The 22278-nt window shown below is 59.0% G+C and overlaps 1 protein-coding gene across 1 annotated transcript in view; it reads right to left on the bottom strand.

The window, feature by feature from the left end:
- LOC119092103 (ligand of Numb protein X 2) overlaps positions 1-22278 on the bottom strand; it is a 78640-nt gene that overhangs the window by 22628 nt on the left and 33734 nt on the right. Inside the window, exon 6 of the mRNA XM_037215077.1 lies at positions 5166-5272. Within this exon, the coding sequence (XP_037070972.1) occupies positions 5166-5272 (107 nt within the window). The remainder of the gene's footprint in view (positions 1-5165; positions 5273-22278) is intronic.

Here is a 22278-nt window from a genome sequence, read left to right on the forward strand (position 1 = left end):
CGTTAGATTGATCCACACGCCTCCACGAGCAAGAGCGGCGCATTTGGCAGAGTCAATGCCAGACAAACACGCTGACCAATGACGGGATTATCCGGGCCCAATTTCTCAAACAAGCTTCAACAGCGAAATGCTGCGCCCTGATTTGGATGAAACAATGCACCAAGCGACTTGCATGCCTAGTTTTGAGTTCAGGGTGTGTGCGAAGTATAGCCTTCTGCGCATACCCCGAATCCATCGCGAAAGTTGTGCCGTCCAGCTGAATGGACAATTTCGCGCCAGTCCTTTCGGCAGACTGCGGAGGGTTTTACGCAACGCGAAATGCTGCTACGCGCCAGCTCCGGCACAGGGTAGACCGTCCTTGGCCAGTTCTAACATTTCACGAGTACGGTCACCGACACATTTTTGGGATTTAATGGGCAGAAAGCCGACGCGTAAATTAATTTCAAACTTGAGGAACGTCGAAAAATAGATTTCAAGGAGCGAACGAGCACTTCTGCGATCAAACATGCGAGACGATCGATCCCGTGTGCCTCATTGAACTTCAAAGGGACAAGTCCGGAAGCGTGCGCCTGCAAGGTAGATATACGAGAGCGTCGCGTACATCAGACGCGTAAATACTGATCCCATTTGCCCACTTCCGAGCCCAGTTCTCTCCGCGGCGGATGCATTCATTCGCATGCCACGCCCTTCCCGAGTTCATTTCCGGCACCCGCTCGTGCAGGACGGCAGTCCACCTCAGCTTCGTCCCATTCATCGGCTGGTACCCCCTCCGCCCCCCCCCCCCCCTCACGGCGTTGTCGGTGCTGGTTCCGCCGACTCAACTGGCGTCCGTCGGGGTGCCGAGCTCGTGTCCGGCTCCGGCCGGCCGCCGACGGCTCCGCCGCGTCGGCACGGCCGACCGAGGCGGCGAGCGCGGCGGGCCAGTCTACGGCGACAGGCGGCCGGCGGAGGGCGCCGGCGCCGCGGCCGCACCCTCGGACGCATCCACGGGACGGCGCGGCAGCCCCGCCGCCTCGGCACCGCGCGCCGCACGACTCCACGGGCCGCTGCGACGCGCGCGTGTCCGGCAGCGCCCTGTCCGGAAGCCGCCGGCGGCGGGCGGCCGGCGGCGGCTGCCGTGCTGCGGCGCGGCTGGTCACCGTCAAGCAGTCTCGGTGCTGGGGCGGCGGCCCGCCGCGTGACCGGCCGGCGCGTGCGATGCCGTCCGGGCTCTGCCGCCTACTGCCGGGCGGCCCACACGCGATCTGTGGCGCCGCAGCCGCCCGCCGCCACGCGCAGCACGGCCAGATCGTTGTCACCTGTCGCCGCTCCGATAGGGCCGCGCGATAGGCGGCCGGTGGCGGCCGCACGGCGCCGCGCCGTCCCCATTATACAGCGACCACTCTCACTTGGCCGGCATCTCGGGATCGGCAGAGCTGTAGCGACGGCTGCGCGGCCGCCCGACAAAGTGGCCATCCGGGTGCTGTGACAATTCTGCCCAGCGGCCATGCCGTCACCTGTTCGGCAGCTCGGCCTGCCTTATGACTCGTCCAATCACAATGCACCCAGGCCTTTCGGTTTTTTTCTTTTGTGAGGCGGACACGCCCGCCTCCAAGCTGACGTCGCGTGAGCAGTAGCACCCGTTCGTGCTCCATTGTCTATTGATCTGTCCGCTGTTGGAGACGATGAGGCATTTCCAGACTCCGCCTTGGACACAAGATGACAGCCATGCCAAGAAGTTGCATGTTTGCCCGTGGACAGGCCGCTTTTTTAACAAGAAGTGCCCACTCACCCCGCCGACGAACGACAGCTTTCGGCAACGACAAAATAACAACTCCGGAAGTTCGCGATCAACGACAGGGAAAGAGCGGAGCGTATGCATAAGAAGCCAGCCCACATCCATTGACCCCCACCAAGGCTGATACTTTAAAACAAGAAGCGGCCTTGTCGTGGCTGTGCACTGGGGTTGGCGCACGTGCTCCGGCGTATAGTCCGTCATCATCTGTTTTTATCGGGGAGGACGGGGTCTGGGCCAGCTTTAACCTTAAAAAGCTGATACATCGTGGCTTTATTTTATGCGTTCCCAAGAACGACGGACCCTTTCTGCTCACATCGGGTGTTTTGGACAATGTGGCAACATACACGTCCGCTATCACGTAGTGTGTCCCAACCTACCGCGAGGCGTCTTACTGGTTTCGTCCCAAACTCCTGCGAGGCGTTTCACTGGTTGTAATGTCACAGATGTACAAAGTAAGAGGGCACTTTTGCTTCCTTGCTTTCCGGACCATCTTCACCTGGTCAGTGTGCGTTGTAGGAGTTCCTATGAAGCCCATCCAGTGCCAATCTGTGTTTTCGTCTTTATAAATTACAAAAAGGAGAAAACGGGGCATTTATGCTGCGCTTCGTATGCAGCTGCGCCCAAAACCACAAGTGTGACCACCGAGAAAGAAATATGGCCTTCTTGACAGGTGACTGCTGTTTGCTGCATTATCCCATGGGTTTCACATTCCTGCAATCTACCCGCACTTATGCATGCAAAGCCAACAACAACAAGTCTGGGAATGATCGGTGCAAGGCTCATTCGCTTAAGACGGACACAAACATGCGAGCTTTCACGGGCCCTTTTTACAAACACGAAGATATGCAATCCTATATCAGCCAATAGAAACCTAACAACGAAATGCACACGGGACCAATGCAGGACCAATGAGGTCGTTCCAGACATGAACCTATGGGTAAAAGTCATCAACGGAAGTGAGCCGTAGCATAGCAACGACATGTTTACTGTTCCGTACCGACGAACATTGAAATTTTCCCTCTGCACTGAACAAGTATTAACGTGAATTTCTCCGGTATTCAATATCTTCCTGTGTCGCCGAGTCCGTTGTCATATGCTATCGAAACGTCGGTGGATTCTAGCGAACCCCAGAAATTCACAACGCAGACAAATCTGAGGTGCCGAGGTGGAGCAGCACGGGAAATTCAACAAATATATCTGACCCGTTGGTCACCTGACCCACAAAAGCAGCCGTTAAAACTATTAAGGGTATTTTCTTTCAAAGCGCACCTGTCGCCATTTATTTCAGGACGATTTGAAAAACACAAACTTCTGTAAATTGATGCAAGCGGTACGAAGTCGTACACCGATGATCCCAATAACCATGTACATCGGTAGCAATTTACTCGTATCTACACGCGCGGGGATAAAATGACACCCTCCGTGTTTTTGTTTTTTTTGCAGCTGCGCCCAAAACCGTTCGTGAGTCTGAGACGTGGCGACTCACAATACAATATGTCGCGTAAGCTATCGAAAATTGACCTCCCTTCATCCTTCAGACGCGACTATAAGAATGGTTTTCGGGAGGCATGTCAGGGCACATCATGGGCTGTTAAAGGTGGGTGTGTCTTGAACGGTCGCTCGCGCAGAATTCAAAACATGCACGGCATGAAAAAAGGACTAAAGTATCTTACGCGACGAATAACGTCATCACCCACGTGACGGAGGTCCATTCACGGTTCTTGCCTGAGATTAGTTAAGATTATCGACCTCCGTTTGATATTTTCTGATACAGCTGTTAGGTCCCGAGATAGCAGGGGCTTAAAACTGATCATGTATGCGATTGCGGTCAACCAAATGCCTCCGTCGGCTCCGGGTTAACAACGTTCATCATTATAGAGTGCCTCAGAGAAAGGAGCGCAGCGGCAGTTATCAGCCGCGGCATTGTTAAGAGCCGAGCCGCGTCGACCAAGGTTCGTTTGGGCAGACGAGATGTCGTCAAGGGTCGCGCGCTGACAAAGGCGTCCTCCAGCCGACGCACACTGAAACCCAGCCAGGCAGACCGAGCGGAAACCCAGTCAGGCAGACCGAGTGGCGCGAACGGGAGGCGAAGGCGAAGGCAGGGCAGGGCAGGCAGGCAGGGCAGGGCAGGGCAGGGCAGGGCAGGGCAGGGCAGGGCAGGCAGGGCAGGGCAGGGCAGGCAGGGCAGACAGGACAGGGCAGGACAGGACAGGACAGGGCAGGACAGGCAGGGCATGACAGGCAGGGCAGGGCAAGGCAGGGCAGGGCAGGGTAATAGGCCTCCGAAGCTGGGCACATTCCGCTGAGGTTCCGTCCAGCTGCTGTTACAGTGAATGGACAAATGCCGTCACTCGGGTCGGAAATACACCAGCCAAAGCGCGTTGGATTGTTTCACGCCAGGGCACGGCAGGGCAGGACAGGACCGGGCATGGGCAGGCAAGGGCAGAGCAGGGCAGGGCAGGGCAGGGCAGGCAGGGCAGGACAGGCAGGACAGGACAGGACAGGACAGGGCAGGGCACAGACAGGACAGGACAGGCAGGGCAGGGCAGGGCAGGGCCAGGGCAGGCAGGCAATAAGCCTCCGAAGCTGGGCACATTCCGCTGAGGTTCCGTCCAGCTGCTTTTACAGTGAATGGACAGATGCCGTCACTCGGGTCGGAAAATACAGCCAAAGCGCGTTGGATTGTTTCACGCCGCACGAAACAGCGACGGTCGTCGAAGTTGGTGCCTGCCGCGCCGGATGCCGCATAAGTTTTCTCAGACATACATGGCACAGTTGTGGGCACAACAGACATGTCAACGTGACGAGCAGTTTTTACACGGGTCCGGCTGCAAGCGGACATTTTTGGCTGGTCTGCGCTACCATGAGGGGTGTCGCAGCAAGGCTAGCGCCTGTCCAAAAAAGACGGGCGTCACTGGAAAACCAGACCACACCACATCCGTGGTGGGCTCGGCCACCTTGGACGGCCAAGGCGGCCCACCAGGCAGGCAGACTGACAAACGGGTTAACAAACGGATTAACAAACGGTTTGACAAGCGGACTGACAAACGGACTGATACGCGGACAGACAGACAGATACACAGATCGACACATCAACAGACAGACAGACAGACCGGCGGACCGACCGACAGACAGACAGACAGACAGACAGACAGACAGACAGACAGACAGACAGACAGACAGACAGACAGACAGACAGACAGACAGACAGACAGACAGACAGACAGAGACAGACAGACAGACAGACAGACAGACAGACAGACAGACAGACAGACAGACAGACAGACAGACAGACAGACAGACAGACAGACGGACAGACAAACACAGACAGAAAGACACAGACAGACAGACAGACAGACACAGACAGACAGACAGGCGGACGCCTCACCAGCGGTGTGTCGGCGCCGCCCACGATCGTCATGCCGAGACTGGTGGCCGTGCGCGGGATCTCGATGTGGCTGATCTCGCCCTCGATGATCGGCAGCCGCGTGATGCCTGCAACAGAGCGCCGACGGCGTCAGCCCGACAGCATCGTCCCGAGGAATGGAGCGCGACGGGCGGCAGGTGCGGCCACAGGGCGACAGACGAGAACGGTATGCTCGGGGAGAGGGAGACGGACGAGAACAGTACGCTCGGGGAGAGGGAGCCAGACGAGAACGGTAAGCTCGGGGAGAGGGAGACAGACGAGAACGGTAAGCTCGGGGAGAGGGAGACAGACGAGAACGGTAAGCTCGGCGAGAGGAAGACAGACGAGAACGGTGCGCTCGAACTGGCTGCATCATTCGAGACTCACAATGACTCACAAGAATCACCTCACCACAGGGCGATATCACAGAGATCACTCAAAACTTCTCGGAAAATGATTAACCTGTGAAGACTGAACCTCTGTGTAGATGAGGAAATGCATGAAAAGGACTGAACACGGCGCTTAGCCATTTTCACGCAAGCAGAAAGCAGTGATTAAGGGGAACCACGCTGGTTGTTGGTGCGATCGGCGAAGAACGATGATAATGGAACCCAGGGTGCCCCTGGTCATCAGCAACGAAAGAATAAATCAAAATTAACTCGATCTGTAATTTAAATCACTTCACTCATTTCCCTCGAACTTTAAAAACCAGATTCCCAAAGTTCAAGAACATCAGGATGATGAAGTTCATGAAACATTCTCACCGGGCCTGAGTGCATCAAGAAGTTAGCAGTAAAGGAAACTTTCCGGAAATATTACAGCGTAACAGCAGCCCTGGCACGACAATCACATGCACGCCTCACAAGCAGCCTGGGGGAACCAGGAGTCGTCCCCTCCAAAACGGGCAGCATCGAATTCGACCGTAAAGGAACGGAGGGCGGGGGCACTCGTACGTCATCAACTCCCGATGGCCGCATAACCCAGTGCTCGCACCCACGCTTCACAGACAGGTGCGATCTCTCCAGCCGTGAGACTGGCGCACCGCGCGACACCCCGCCCTCCTGCTCTCTCGGCGACCAGTTCCCGGCACGGCCGTCCAGGTCTGCCGAGCCCACGCGGTCCCGTGAGCCGGGCGCCGGCAGCGGAGCGAGGACGGCCGGGGGACGGCCCGGCCGAGCGGCGGCGCCGGCCGGGTCGGCGACCTGGCGTCACGTGGGCGCGCCCACCCGGCCGGCCGGACCGGTCTGCAGCCACTGCAGTGGCCGGCCGGCGGAAGGTCGTGCGCCGGCCCGCGGTGGCGCCGCAGGCTGCGGACCGGGCCGAGTCCGGCGGCCCGACGGGCCGGCGCCAACGACCAATCAACGCGTGCAGCAGGGGTCCCTCATCCAGCGAAGGAAGCCGCAGCGATCCCCTCGCGCCTGGTCATTTCCGGGCCGCTCGCCGGTCGAAGTGGAGATTCCCAGTTCCCACGCCTACGTCGACGTAACATCGCGATCGTCCCCTCACCAACTCGAGTCGAGCTTCCCACACCCTCGCCTTAGACCATTTAAACCCCGGTCTCAACCCACTGCCGCTCCGCACAGGCCTCGCTAGGGACGGCAAGAGTGGTTTGTAGATCGATTGCTCAATGGATATAACACGGCGCTCAATGGACCCTACACTGTAGCTACGCGACGTGCGCGACACAATGTCGTGAGCTCATGCAGCCACAGCCGCTCGGTGTGACATTAAGCTACCGCGGTGGGTCAGGCGCATAACTCATCACCCCGCCACGCTGCCGCCGGACTCACGACGCCGGAAAGTCCTCCAATCCGCTCCTCAAATAGTCATCAGGCCGGCTCACCGCTGCACTCCGGCGGCCTCGCCGGCTGGGCGGGCCGCTCCCGACCCGGCCATCAGACGGACACGTGTCGTCCGACTCCGGACGCGCCGCCCCGGGAGCCGCCGTTCGCCGCGCGCGCGTCGGCCGCAAGCGGCGTCAGCGACGGCCGTGCGGCTGGCGCCAGGTCGGAGCGCATTTGTCGCCGCGGCGGGACAGACTCGGCCACGTCCGAGCCGCGACACGCCACGACCGCGCCGTCACGCGCGGACGAGCGCTGACCGATGAGAGCGCTGCCGGCGCCGCTCCGACGCACAGGGCCGTCGCTGGCGGCCGCCGACAAGCGACAGGCGCCGCGCGAGGGCCCCTCCGGAGCGGACTTGACGCCACCAGAGGCCGGCCTCGCCCCGGAGCCTGCGGCGGCCGCTCCGGCCGTCCGGCAGGACTACGCCGGCCGCATTACCCGGTGGCCGGCGGCCGGCGGCCGCTAATGCCGCGGCCGCAGCACAACACGACCGCGCCGGGCCCGCGCCGCCGAATTAACGACGGAATAAAGTTTATACTGGCGGAATATGCAAATGAGAGCGCCAGTGCGCGGCGTCGGCGGTCGTGAGACGCCCCGGGCGGAATCCAGCCCGCGTCGTTGTCGTCGTCGTCGTCGGCGGCGGCGGCGGCGGTAGCGGCGGAGAGCGAGAGCGTGCGTCCCGCTGGCGCAGAAGGGTGTGGCGACCGGCGCGACCACGGCAGGCCGGTCACCCGGGGGCGAACGGCACAGACGGCAGCGCGGCCGGCCGACGCGCAACAGGTGTCACTTCATGCTGTCGCAGCACCACGTCACAACGTCCGTCTGGCGTCCACGCCAAACAGGGTGCTGTGAGGACCACATCGACGCTTCCGGCTTGGGGCCGGCCCCGAAACGTGCTATTACACAACACACCTAACCGCGATCCCCGCGCCATGATGATCCCCGCGATCCCATAAGCCAACAAACATGCCGACCGGCACCGGCACACTGAAGCGCGCCGCAGCTGGCCATCGGTCTTCCCGGGGCGGCAGACAGAATGTCCGCCACGGAAACCCCTGTCGCGAAGCGGCGTCGCTACGACTTCATGCCCGAGTGCATGCAAGTGACGCCTGATGTATCCCGCACACGGCCGGCCGGCCGACCGGATAGGCGCGCGTCCGTCCTGTCCTGGCGTTAATCCGCCGGGGCCGGCCGATTTGCCGACAGCCACGTGCAGCCCCTGAACCCGGCAGCGTGTGCATATCCGCTGGTGGGAAGTCTCGCCACAGCTTCCCGGGCCCCGGCGCCCGTCAAGGCTAGGGGGCGATGCACCCCGCCTACGGCGGCTTAACGGACACCCCGGCCAAGGGCGGCCGATGGCTGCGCCGGCCGGCGGACCAGCAGCGCTGACCGCAGCATCCATCACGCGGGTGCAATTGGCACCAGCGGCCTGCAGTGGCAGCGATCGATAACGCCGGCCCCGGTTGGCACCGGCGCACCAAATCGCAAGCCTTCACGTGTGCGACGAAACGCGGACCGTGCGGCCTTCTTAAAAGCTTTGTGAATGACCAGCGAGACTCCTGTCGCCCTGTGCACCAGGCAGTGCCCCAACCAAACCACTAACGCGCGCCTGCTCGCACAGCCTGCGTAGCGCACACTCGTCTCAGGCGTCCGGGTGGGCCGTCCCTCCAGGCGGCCGCGATGCGTCCGGCCATCGTCCGGCCTGCACCCGTCAAATCGGACAGGAAAACTCACGCCACGCTCCGAACAAAGCCAAGTCAAGTCAGCCAGCCCGCACGGTAAGCCGGTAATGCCATTCCAAAATCGCCAACCGCTAATGCCGCATCGATTGCAGCGTGTGCGAAACGCTTGGCGAAAACAACGGAAAAGTTTTGCCGGCTTCCCAGAAGATCCGGACCGGAAAATTACACCTTCAGCCGAAAAAAAATATTCAACCTGGAAGATGGTTCAGCGGGAACGGATCATTAAGTTCAGTTGGAACCAAACAGTTCTACGAATAAGCTTCATAGCCGCTGGTATGCGGATGGTGCAAGCGTGTTTTTGGCTCAACACACCTTAAGCAAATCACATACCAAAACGACGTTCGGGACAAACAATGTTTACGGCATGTCGCTCCTTGGCAGCTTAACACGGTCACATCGCAGACACCGCTGCATCATCAATCAATGTGAAGAAAACAATCGCGACATCGCTACTCGCAATGTAGAATGACGCAGTAAATAAGCTTGTCGATGCATCCTGCCGGTTGGAGGTGTCTCAGCCTGGCTGGACGCAGCCCCGCGCTGCACCAAAACACACCACCAAAACCAGGCCGGTGGACAGGCTGCTCATCGGCGGAGCGCCGGTGTCGTGCGTCACGCTGGCGTCAGAGGCGAGCTAGGCCGGCGGCCCGGCGACGCGGCCCGCCCTCGCGGCCGGGGGCATCAGCTCTGAGCGGGTCAGGTCTGGTCGGGGGCGCCCGCGCCTTCACAGGTGACAGCCGGGGCACGTGTCGGCGGTGAAACACCGCTCACAATGCAGGGTTCTCTTTGTCAGAACGCATTCCACAATGTGTCCATTTCCAGGACAGCCTTGCCAGTGGGTTCATACAACTAATTAAAACCACTGCACGTCATCACTAGCTGAATCAAAAAATGACTGTATTGCAGACGAACGGGCGTAGGTGTAACTGTCTGGTCGTATTTTTTACTGACTGGAAATCAAGGCCGCCACAGCCGGCCTGGCGGGTTGCCTCAGATGGCGCAAGCGCGCGTCACCGGCTGAACTCAGTCAACCGGCCCCACATTATCGCTGACGTCACACTTATACCCGGCCGGTGGGAGGGGTGCCACCAATGGCGACGGATCAGGCCTACGTGTCACGCCCTGACCCGACACCAGGCACCGGGGGAGGGGGCGTGAGCATCGCCGCGGGCGGTGACGGGGATCGGAGGAGACGCGGCCGTGGCGAGCGCCGTACCCCGCGCTCCCGGGATCCCGCCGGTCCATCCAACAGTCCGTGCGTGTTACCGTCGGACCGGCGCCCGACCACTTAGCCAGGCTACGTTTTTGTACGACTCACTTCGGATGGGGTTGCATGCGTCATGAATAGGCACAATTAAGTGCCTTTTATGGGATACACATGGTCGGCCACTTAGCATGAGTGCTTATTTTGCACCTAAAACATAACTGGCGTGCACCGGTGCCATCCGCATCGTTTTTGCTTCTATTTAAAACACCAACACACTGTACTGAGTCAGTGCGAAGTACTTCTTTTCGGCGCTGTTAACGATATCCATCGGACTTCAGGAAAACTCAGATGCGATGCACATATGCCACGTTACGTGGTTAAAAATGTCTTGAAAAGGGTAATTCAATGCAAAGAGCCGTCTAATGAAAGCCGGCCACTTGTCCCAAGCAGGCACTTCCAAGCAACAGTCACATCCGCCTAACGACGTAACGGAGCACTTCGTGCCGCCCAATGACGGCACCGCTTTGGTCGGGGCGCCGCCACATGAGCCCGGGCGGCAGACACAGCGCCGAATTAGCCGGGCGCGACCCTGATCTCTCCTGCGGCCCCGGGCAGCCGCACACCACCGAGCTCGGCACCGTCAACACAATGCCGGAGCGCGCACTCAATCCCACCGGAGCCCATTACCGTCGGCTCGACCGAATGAGACCCGACCAAACACACCGGCCCACTCGGCCGCTGCCGCGCCGTTTGCCCGGCTCTGACCGGGGCGCGCCGGCCGGACCGCCGCCGGTACAGTGCGCCGGCGATCGGCGGCGGCGCGCGGCCGGTATTGGGTCGCCGGGCGGCGACACGAGCAGGCCGTCTCACCGGGCGTGCCGTAACGGGCGACATTCAGCGGGCCGAGCGGCGCGCTCAACGAAGACGGGTCTGCCGAGCCCGCCGCCCGCCGCCGCCCGGCGCCGGCGGCGGCGCTCGGCCCCGCGCCCGAGCCGGCGCGCTCCGTCTGACGGCACCGGGCCGGCCGCCGTGCCCCCAATCAGAGCGCCGTCTCCGTCAGCCGGCGCCGGCCCGTCAGCGGCGGCCCGGCGGGCTCGGCGGGCTCGCCGCTCACGTCTCCGGCCGACCCGCGGGGCGCTCGGCCGCCGCTGCCGGGTCGCGGCCGCCCGAGGGCGCGGCCGGCGGCGGCCCGACGGCCGAGACGGCCGGCCTGGTGCCGACATCAGCCGCGCCGCCGCCCTCCGATCTGATCACACCCGGCGCGGCGGCACGACGGCACGCGCCAGACGAACCCGCCGCCTTTTCTGGCTGATTAGTTTGTCCGCTGAACGTTTTTACCTGATTAATTTGGCCGATGAGCGTTTTTGCTGATTAATTTGATGGGGAGCGTTTGGGTGGGAGCGCGACGGCGGCACGTTACGCAGTGTCGCCGCGCAGCACGCGCTGGATTAGCGTCAGGCACGGCAGGCGGCGTTCATGGCGGCCGGTACACGGATGGCGTGAATTACGCCAACCAGGAGGCCGTTGACTGACGGCGTGAAGCACGTTCACATAACCATTAGCGGATTGGCGTGGCACACACGAGGTCACTCAAGGTTACCTGAAAGTATTATGTCTAAAACACGAGCGTGCTGCGTTCGCTTTTCCGTGTGACGGGCTGCTGCCGTTCCCTCCCCCGCCCCCTCCGTTTTAGTGAAAATTGCACTTATTGGATTGCATGATCGCTAGAGTCCTCCACGAACAAAACATGCGTGACGGGGACGCGGCGACCTCCGTTCGCTAGCGGAAATAGCTCAAAATAGAGATCAACATCCTCAATGGGCAAAAAATGCCGTCCAACCAGAGATGGACCAGTAATACCGGAAATACAACAACAATTTTGACACTTTTCAGTGAAAAACGAAAAGAACAAAAAATGCTGAAGCAACTGTTCTGTTCCCGAGCGGAAGCGCAGGTCCAGCGAACCTCGCTCCAGCTGCGAGCGGAATTCTGAACTTGAGCGGCCCGGCCCGGCTGGTCATCACGCTTCCTAGAAGCTAGCATCTCTGCAAACACTACTTGCAAGTTCATGGAGCTTTCGGCCACAGGAACAGCAATTTCATACGAGCTGTGCCGTACATATAAATTAGTAGCCATTGCGCTGCATAACTGCTAGCATGCAAGCAGCTTGATCAGTCAGACATTCTCTGAAACAATGAAGTATTACCGGAGCTTTATTCCCCCATACAGCTTGCACGGAAATGATAAAGCCTCCCACCAGTGAAAATATTGCAGACCATGGGTCAGAACCACCGTGCGCTGATCTCGACGACTCAGCCTTGCAGTAATAACCGATACCCAAAGCGGCCCAATGGAAGCGCTCACTGAAAGGATGGCGCCCGATCTCTTCCCAATGCCGATCATAAAATCAGTTTGACAGATGTCGTCAATAGATTAAAGAAGCTGCCAATAAGATAACCAGGTCATCTCAATCAGCATATACTAAGGAAGGATGAAAATGAGGAGGAGGATTTTACAGAAGTGAAGCTGCGGAAGTTGGGTCTGATTATGGAAGCCGGCTTTGAGCCAGCTTTTGAGACCGTTTCATGGCAACATTTCAGAGCAATGAACAGTGTTTTCGGCGAAATCTGTTCACCTGGATCTAGGAATACGAAGGTAATCCGGTTTCTGGTTGCATGTTTAATCAAGCTCGCTAACTACTTGACAATCAAGAAGCAAAGCTAAATACACTGTCTGATATTTCAACTGGCACGAACGTAGGAGGCCGTAAAGCCAAAATACTACTGACCTCACCTTGTTTGAGATGGTTCTGATTGTTCACTCAGCAGAGCCGTACCGGTGCCCATTCCATCATGGAAGCAAACTTAGAGAGAAAGCCACCACGGCGCAAGAATCGCTTTGCACGACGGAAAACCGAGGCATCACGTCATCGGAAAGAAAAACGGTGATTAAGATTTTGCTATCGTTGAAATATGTAAAGACTAGCGCACATTTCTATGGTCTCCCTCATTCCTCCTCCAGTGTGCATAAAGGGAGTTGAAAAAAATGGTTACATATCTTTGGTTTAACAAGCCAGACCCACTTACAGGAAAAAAACAGCCCACTACAGTGTATCTCATGGCCAACATGTGACTCATTTAACAGCCTATACAGACTATTCGACCCTGTCATGGTTAAAACGTTTTTAAAACGTTTGTCAAACTCACGAAGACGTTTGGGAGGAAGTTTGCGGGCGAGGAAGTAACATTACCCGCCCGGTGTAGCTGAACGTACCAGTCACAGCTCGCTGTCGGGTCTCTAAGCCATCCGACGCAGACGCGCGCCAGCAACGGACCGGCCAGCGGCCCACGTCGCCCTGTCACAAACCCGTCTCCAATGCGTGACGCTGGGCCCAGCTGAGAGAGATTGGGCCACAGAAATGACACGATGTGGGCACACGGCCACCATTACATGTATATGGGCTGCATATGGACTGCTACAAAGTCATGGTATACACTATTCACACGGCCATTCCGTTCATTATTGCATTACTCCTGGCGCATAATTTTCCTTGTCAGAAATGGTTATCACAACAATCGTTCATACCAGTCTATCGTCATAGATGGCTTGGTCGGGATTTTCACTGAGTCGCCGTGACTAACAAATCCTGGGGCTCACGCCGGTTGAAAAATTGGCAAACTGAAGACGATAACTAACTGAAATTGAAACACCATACCACATACACGGCAGGTGACCCACTTTGCCATAATGATGCATGCAGCATGCTGCACTCCCAGTTCCGAACTGTCTCGATTCTCCAAATCAGAGCCATCTTTGCTAAGCCCCTGGACCTGTAGGCTGGGAGTGGCGTCACTCCGCGGCTATCCTCGGAGGTAAAATGCGCCGGCCATAAACGTGATGCCTGATGGGGCGGTGGCTATAACAATGACGTTAATGGATATTTTCGGTCTGGGCACTTTCTGCGCTCATGACCCCTTGAGTTGGCACATCAAGAATATGTGGTAAAAATACGTATCCAGCGGACATTCATGCATGACACTTGTAAACCTTATCCATACTGGAGCGAAATGCCCGGTAAGTTGACTCACCCACACTAACAAAACTGTTTCCCGACAGCCTCGTGCTTCGGGCAGTCTCGCTTTAAGCGTCCTTCACGCCAGCGTCACGCAGCCCCACGCCCCTCACGCCAGCGTCACGCAGCACGAGCAGCCACTGCGTGGCTATAAGAATGACGTCAATGGATATCTTCGGTCTGAGCACTTTTTGTGCTTATAACTTTTTGAGTTTGAATATCGGGATGGGACAGAATAAATTCCACCAGCATAATTCTAAACGTCAGCCGCCGGCCCATTAAATAACTTTTCCAATCGCAAGCGCTTTGATGGGACCACCACCTACCTTAGCAATCTAACCCTGAAGGCGACACCGGCGATACCAGCACTGAACGCTTCTCAGAACTTCTACGCCGACCGCGGCTCTCCCCAAAACACAACAGTTGCACAACAAAAGACGCCGGGCCCGTTCCCACCTGACCGCAGAACAAACACGGTCGCGCCTCGACTCGAGAACTGTTCTCCGGGGAGGCTGGGGGTGCGGGTCGGGCCGCGCTAACCCAGCCGGCTCGGCGGCCGGCCACGTTGCCCCAGCCGGCTCGACGGCCGGCCACACAACCCCAGCCGGCTCGGCGGCCGGCCACACTACCCCAGCCGGCTCGTTGCTGCCACAGAGGGGACAAGCTGGCTGTGAGCGGGATGGAACACAGCCAGAGCTAACGCCGGGACGGGACAGAGCCGGAGCTGACGCCTCGACGGGACAGAGCCGGAGCTGACGCCAGGACGAGACAGAGCGGGAGCTGACGCCAGGACGGGACAGAGCGGGAGCTGACGCCAGGACGGGACAGAAAGCGGAGAAGGGCCGGCCTCCAGGCAGGACTCTGGCACGCCGGCCCTCCACTGGGACCAGTTCTACGGCTGGTAGTAACCGACTTTCAAATGGTTCTGGGAAAGGGATAACGAGGCGAACAGACATCAAGGTTTAGAAATTTCCGGGCCCACGAAGGGCCTTTCTCTTCTTTTTTCTGATATAATAAGAGAAGAAATGGGAACTCGACACATTCTAACTGTTTTAATGTTCTTCTCTCCTTTGTCCGATATAAGAACAGAAATTGGAACTCGTTACATTCGAGCTGTTTTAATGTTTTTATAATCGAATTATGGGATACACCCAGCCCCAGGCCCGCGGTACTTGACCAGGCATTGGGCCTGGCTTGGTTGGTGCGATATCACTGCCGGGCGATACCGCACATTCCCGCCCGGGGCTGGATAATTCAATTAATCTCACATGACTATTTTAAAGAAAGCACCGACAACCGCTGGGTCCTTGGTGCTCGGTTTGATCACGTATACAGAGCTCTGGTTGGGTCCGAAAAGCAAGGTTCAAAAAAGCAGCTGGAAATTTATTGAATCCCGGCCCAAGGGAGGAACGATATTTCCCACACGTGCCAGTGCGGCGGAATCAAATAAACCAATAACGGAGAAGGCATGTTGTGAGAAGATAGCACAACGTTGTCAGACGGAGGAACAACATGTTTTACGCATGCTTTAGAGCATCGACGCTAAACCCTGAGACCAGAACCCGGCACGCTCGTAATACTGTGGTATAAAGCGCCCGTCAATTTAATGCCTGGTTTTTCTCATGTAGCCGTACAATTGTGTATGAGTGTGAAAAAAACGCCAAGCCATCCCAACCAGGAGAAAAGGAAAATATAAACTTATAGACCAGATGTGACAGAAGCTTTCACGGACCATCTCAACCAAGCGGAACGAGCCTCCAGACCATCCCAACCATAAGGAACGAGCCTCCAGACCATCCCTATCAGACGGGACGAACCCCCAGACCATCCCATCCAGACGGGACGAACCTCCAGACCATCCCAATCATACGGGACGAGCCTCCAGACCGTCCCAACCAGAAGGGACGAGCCTCCAGACCAACCTCACCAGGCGCGAGAAGGTCCGCTGATACCCCACCGTACAGATCGGGCACGTGCTATGGAGACGACACCGACAAGCCTGAGCGAGGAGTGTACCGACGGCTGGGACCGAGGCGGTGGCCGCGCCGCGGCCGACAGACCTCTGCCCGACTCTGGCGGACCGACGCACTGACCCAGGGAGCGGAGCGGGGGGGGGGGGGGGTCAGCCGGCCACGGAGCTCACCCGTGTCACCAGAGCCGCCGGGTCAGTCGGACCGACACGGAAACCGTCAGCGGCCCTCTCGGCTGGGGAGCGCGCCACACGGCTCCGCCACCAGGGCGGCCACCCGCACCACCCAAACGGACCAGGTCACACCAAGTCAGGCCAGATCAGGCCAGACCAGGTCAGGTCAGGTCGCGTCCAGTCGTGCCCGGTCGCAGGCACTGAATCCGCACCATGTCCACATTTCCACGGTAGAACGCTCTGGGCAGCGGCACGACGGGTGGAAAGGCCCGGGACCCGCCACCCCAGCCGTGCAAACGCCGGCCGAGGGGGAGGGGCGCCCCGGATGGAGACCGGCCGCCCAGCTGACCGGAGCGCGGCCGAGGGGAGCGGGCCGGGCCGCCGCCCAGCCGCGACGGGCGCCAGGTGCAGCGCTGGGGAGACTGCAGAGCAGAAGAGCACGGGGCAGGCCCTGACGCCCAGCGGCGGTGCTGGTGGCAACGGACCAGGAAGGGGCGGGACGGCGAGTGGACGGCCGCGGCACGCCGAGCCCTCAGCCGGGAGCGGGAGAGGGAGAGGAGTCACTCGCTCCGCTGTCCGGGACTGGTCGCCGTCCGAGATCTGACGGCTGGGTGGCACCGCACAACGCAGCGACGGCTGGCGGAAGACACGCGGCAACGTTCAGCAGTCAAGAACAGGCCCCCCCACCCCCGCCTGTCTGATATGCCTCGAGGTCAACCGCGATCTTTAAAATTAGAAAACGACAAGCTACTTGATTTCTGCAACAACCACATCGAAAAAAGGCAGGAGAGTGTTGAGGCTACGCTGCTGGTCTGGATTCCATGCTTTTCTTTTTAGGGGTGAGGGACCTGGTTCAGTTCACCTCAAAACTTTCCTGAATTGCCCGCATAACCCAACTGAAACCCTGGCGTTTTTGCTGTCGCCGTCACACCCCATACAAGCTCCTGCCATGCTGCCGTCACATTCGTGTCGTGCACGACCGATTGCGCCGACGTATTTGGACCTATGGCAATATCCTTCCAGGCGCAATCGATACCATGCAACAACCGATGGTCCGTAAAGGGCAAGTAACTCCAAGAACAGGATACCACAATGTTAGTCAGAGGCCCGCGCCCATGGCCGAAAGTCAAAAGTACTCAGCTCACCCTAAATCCGCCAGATTCCGCTAACCATCGCGCCATAATCGGCAAGAGTCACACTGTGATAACCTATTCGCCCTCGCAATCAGTCACGAATGATCGGAGAAAACGTGACAGCATTTAAGTATACCATCATGAAAATGTAACAAACGACGCGATTGCTTGAACCGGTACCAGACAAAGGCATGCCTTCCAGCGCCTGGACTTAACAACCCACTTTGCAGGCGGCAGAGTGGCGGAAGGGTGCATGACCAGAGGATCATGACATCGGCAATCTGGGGTCATAATTCCAGGATAGTGGCCTGATTGTCCGTAATCAACACGTTAATTCTACGAGATGATATAAGGAGCGAAATGCATCATCAGGAGGTCCGGAAAGACGGTGGCGAACGGCAGACACGCCCGAGTCACCTGCCACCGAAAACTGGCCCACGGGAAACTCAGTGACCGAAAGGGATATTCCTAAGACAGTCCACACTCGACGAGGTCGAGCGGTCGAGGTCGGCACACGATCCAGGTCTCGTCCAGGCAAGTCCCAGCGACGACACCAGCACGCGACAACAGCGGCCACAGCCGGCCGACGGCGGTCCGCTGCCGGCCGCGCTACTGACCATCGCTGATGACGTTGACCGTCGTCTTGGGCGGCACCCACAGCAGGTTCCAGGTGATGCGCGTCTCGTTCCACGGGATGGTGTGCGGCCATGTCAGCTGGCACGTCATGGCTGGACGACGACGACGGCGGCGGCGGCGTGCGGCGGCACCAGCTCGTCAGCGCCGACTGCCGTCGCGCCGCCGCACGCGCCGGGCCGGTCCACGGCCGCCGCCACTGCCACCTGGCGGCCGGCCGGCCAGGCACGCCACGCGGCGCGGACGGCCCGCCGGCCCGGGGCCTCGGTCCACACCTCGCCGTCACCGACGCCGGCAGTGCAAGCCGTCGTCGCCGGCCGGGCGATTGTGCCGGACGAATCGATAAGTAAACAGGGGGCGCCGGCGTGCCGCCGTTGCCGCTGCTGCTGCCGCCGCCGCCGTCGCCGGACAGCGCAGCCGGAAATTGCCCGCTTGCTGCTGCGACGGCTGAGTTATGAACGCACCGCACGCGCGGCCGTCGCCGGCGGCACGCCGTGCAGAGGGGCGCGGGCGGCCACTCGCGCCCAGCACGCAGGCGGGAAGACGAGTCCCGGCGCTGTCGACCGCCGGGAGCGCCGGCGCCTCCGGCGAGGACACGTTCGGCGCCCCCGGCTCGAGACGACAGCTGGGTCACGGCAGGAGCGAGCGGAGACGTCACGGCCGGAGCGGCCTGCCGCCGCGCGCTCGTGCGCCTATCTGCGACACCTGGACCGTGGACGCGTCACCTGCACATATCGGCCGAGTATCAGCCGGACGGGTCTGAGCACAGGCTGCTGGTGCAGCGCGTAACGCGGGCGGTGTCGGGGCCAGCGCGCTGTTCGACGAACGGCGGCAGCCGTCACGCTTTTCGCGTTTCCGGGAACAGGGCGACCGCCATGATGAGGCCAATCGGGGGACACGGCGGCACCCGGCGATGGGAGCATTCGGCCGGGTCAGTTGGCACCGAGGTTTCCATGTCAACGCTACCTGTCCGTGCGTGCGCACGACAGCAGCCGTAAATTTGGTGCTATGCAAACGTTCGCCGAATGCATGTTCATGGTAATTGAGGCATGCCGCCAAAGTTGAACGGGAACTGTGTAAATCACGCTTCCAAATCCGGCGGATGCTGATATTGCACACCCGCGTGAAATGTGGGTCATTTATGACCTCCGCATGGCAGGAAATCAACTCGCAGCCATGAACACGTAAAATTGTAAAATCCGCGACAGATGCTCCTGCAGCACGCCGCCTCACTCGCCCCCTCCCCCCCCCCCCCCCCCGCCCCATCATCCACCCGCACTGGTGTTAGGCAAGCAGAAGATATGGCATTCGCAGCTTCGATGTATACGGAATGTCCATAATTGGACGCATCAAGCATCTTCGCGCCAAGCCGCGGCACGTGCGCATCCAGTACCAAGCCTCAAACGGAACCCCGTCCGGAATGCCACGGCAATTTCCCAAAAACCGGGCGAAAACAAGAGCTAATCTCGCATCTCGCCGCACTGGGCCCTTCCGCGAATCCGCCCCGATTCGCTGATAAGGTCCGGATTTATGTTGTTAACTAAAGCCGAGTGCGCGATAACGGCGACGGAGATCGCCCTCTCAATGCCCGTCCGACAGGCGCTTAAGCTCCAGATCTGACCCAACACGCCAGGGAGCGGACCTGACTAGCGCCGTACTTTCCCAGCCCGGCAGCGCGCTTCCGAGTTCCGACTCCCGAGGGCCGCCGGGCAGCACGGGCGCCCGGCCACGGCGGGTACCGCACCCCAGGCGGCCACCCCGGCCCTCGTTATAGTCCGGTCGCGTTCGTGCCAGCCGGACTCAGCAATGCAGCAGCGTTGCCGGGCGGAGTGATTTACGGTCGAGTTCGGCATTGTTTTCACTGATCTGAACAGCGATACTGCACGGAAGGCACTACTAACGAGCTACTGCGTTGGAGGAAACCTCGGACAGCTACACTGGCTGGCTGTTTCCGCTAGTACAAGGACTCCTACTTGTCCATTTAACGCTGAAGGCATCAGAACGACATCGCACATACATGATGGCATGACAACAATTGAAGACGAAACATCATTACAAAAACATTGAGCTGACGTGCGAAATAATGAATGAGAGACGTCGTATCACAACACGTTCAATGGCAAAGCGGCACCGGCGTGTCTAGATGTGACCTTTTGTTCATTTTCAAGTGGAAATATTGGGAGTGAGTTCTAAAGAAAATGTCTGGAACATGCCAGTGGTGTACCACGAGTGTAACTTTTAAGGACATCACGGATGTCAGGAATTTATCAATGTAAACACTGCTCGTGTGGATAGAACGTCCTTGAGAAATGTCTTACACACTACTCACAAATTCAAAATGAAGAGCGTTTGTGTAGAGCCATTGTGTCCACAGAAAACTACCATCCCCCGAGCGGTGTGAGTTCCAGTCGCCTCAGGCTCTGACTACATGCCCCTGGTTGGGATGCCCTGCGGCGAATGGCAGCCGCCGGGTCAGAGTCCGAAGTCCAAGGCCAAAGGTCGAGAGACGTCAGGGGCGGGGTCATCGCCCACGTAACAAGCAATACTTTGAGAATGCGCTGACCCCACAAATCCATCCCATCAGAAAGTACGGACAAGTATAAAACAACGAGCGCCATTTAGAGCCGACGGTGACCCCAGAATCCATCCAATCAAAACGCACCAACGGAACATCCAATCAAAACGCACAAGCGGAACATCCAATCAAAACGCACCAACGGAAAACACTAAGCGCCGCGCCAGCACAGCTGTTTTGTAAACGTAACGCAGCCTCACGGAGATCGCGAAAGGCCCGGGTCGGCACCTGACCAGCGGCAGCACTGGCTCCTCGGCCGGCCACGCAGCCTTACGGAGATCGCGAAAGGCCCGAGTCGGCACCTGACCAGCAGCAGCACTGGCTCCTCAGCCGGCCACGCAGCCTTACGGAGATCGCGAAAGGCCCGAGTCGGCACCTGACCAGCGGCAGCATTGGCTCCTTGGCCGGCCGCCGACCTAATGCACGCACCCGGGCGGCAATACATCAAACGTAACGCAGCCTTACGGAGATCGCGAAAGGCCCGGGTCGGCACCTGACCAGCAGCAGCACTGGCTCCTCGGCCGGCCGCCGACCTAATGCACGCACCCGGGCGGCAATACATCAAACGTAATGCAGCCTTACGGAGATCGCGAAAGGCCCGAGTCGGCGCCTGACCAGCAGCAGCACTGGCTCCTCGGCCGGCCGCTGACCTAATTCACGCACCCGGGCGGCAATACATCAAAGTCAGGCAGCATCAGGCGCGCATCAGCTCGGAGCCACGTATCCGCCCAGGCCGACAGCCGTCGAGACGCTGCCGGCGCCGCGGACGGCACCGCAGGCGGCCGTCGCACGGGGGCCGCGAGCCACCGCTTCGGCGCCGCCCCCGGGCAGACGCTGTCGTGGGACGCAACTTCTCTGGGCAGTGACCGCCTCGGGCGCCAGCTTCGCGGAAGCGCCGCGCTGGACGGCGCCCCAAACTTGGCCCGCAAGGGCTGGTAAAGGTTTGAGCTGGCGCTGCGAACGCCGGAGATCGATCCGCCGAGTTTGAATGGCCGGGTGAGAATGTCACTTCACGGGTGCAACATTCGACGTGACGATTTAGGAACGGGCGCCGTGAAGCCCACGACGCTCCCTGCAGCGTGGGTGGATGCACACCAGCAGTACTGAGGGGAGCAGCAGGAGACGCAACATGATGTTCCGATAATTTTACTCTGAAACGTCACTAAATTATGCTCCCGGCAGCATCTGTTCGGCTCCAGGCGATCCACAACCACGGAGATTAGCCGCTGTTGGGCTTCTTGCGTAGCTCACTACGCCGTGACACCTTACGGCAGCCTACAGTGCTGCCATATTCCGTAGTACGCTGATGGTGTACTTTGACTCGACAGCTCACCACGTCGCGACACCTTACGGCAGCCTACAGTGCTGCCATACTCTGTAGTACGCTGATGGTGTACTCGGCCTGGACAGCTCACCACGTCGTGACACCTTACGGCAGCCTACAGTGTTGTCATATTCCGTAGTACGCTGATGGTGTACTCGGACTCGACAGCTCACCACGTCGTGACACCTTACGGCAGCCTACAGTGCTGTCATATTCCGTAGTACGCTGATGGTGTACTCGGACTCGACAGCTCACCACGTCGTGACACCTTACGGCAGCCTACAGTGCTGTCATATTCCGTAGTACGCTGATGGTGTACTCGGACTCGACAGCGCTCACGCATAAGCGAGCAACAGAATTGTTAAAGGCAAAGAGGTAGTGTCTGAAAGACAGATATGCATAAAAATACGCTATTTTTTAAA

This window comes from Pollicipes pollicipes, unplaced genomic scaffold (genome assembly GCF_011947565.3).
Source record: "Pollicipes pollicipes isolate AB1234 unplaced genomic scaffold, Ppol_2.1 Scaffold_3447;HRSCAF=4054_pilon_pilon_pilon, whole genome shotgun sequence".
Classification (NCBI taxonomy): domain Eukaryota; kingdom Metazoa; phylum Arthropoda; class Thecostraca; order Pollicipedomorpha; family Pollicipedidae; genus Pollicipes; species Pollicipes pollicipes.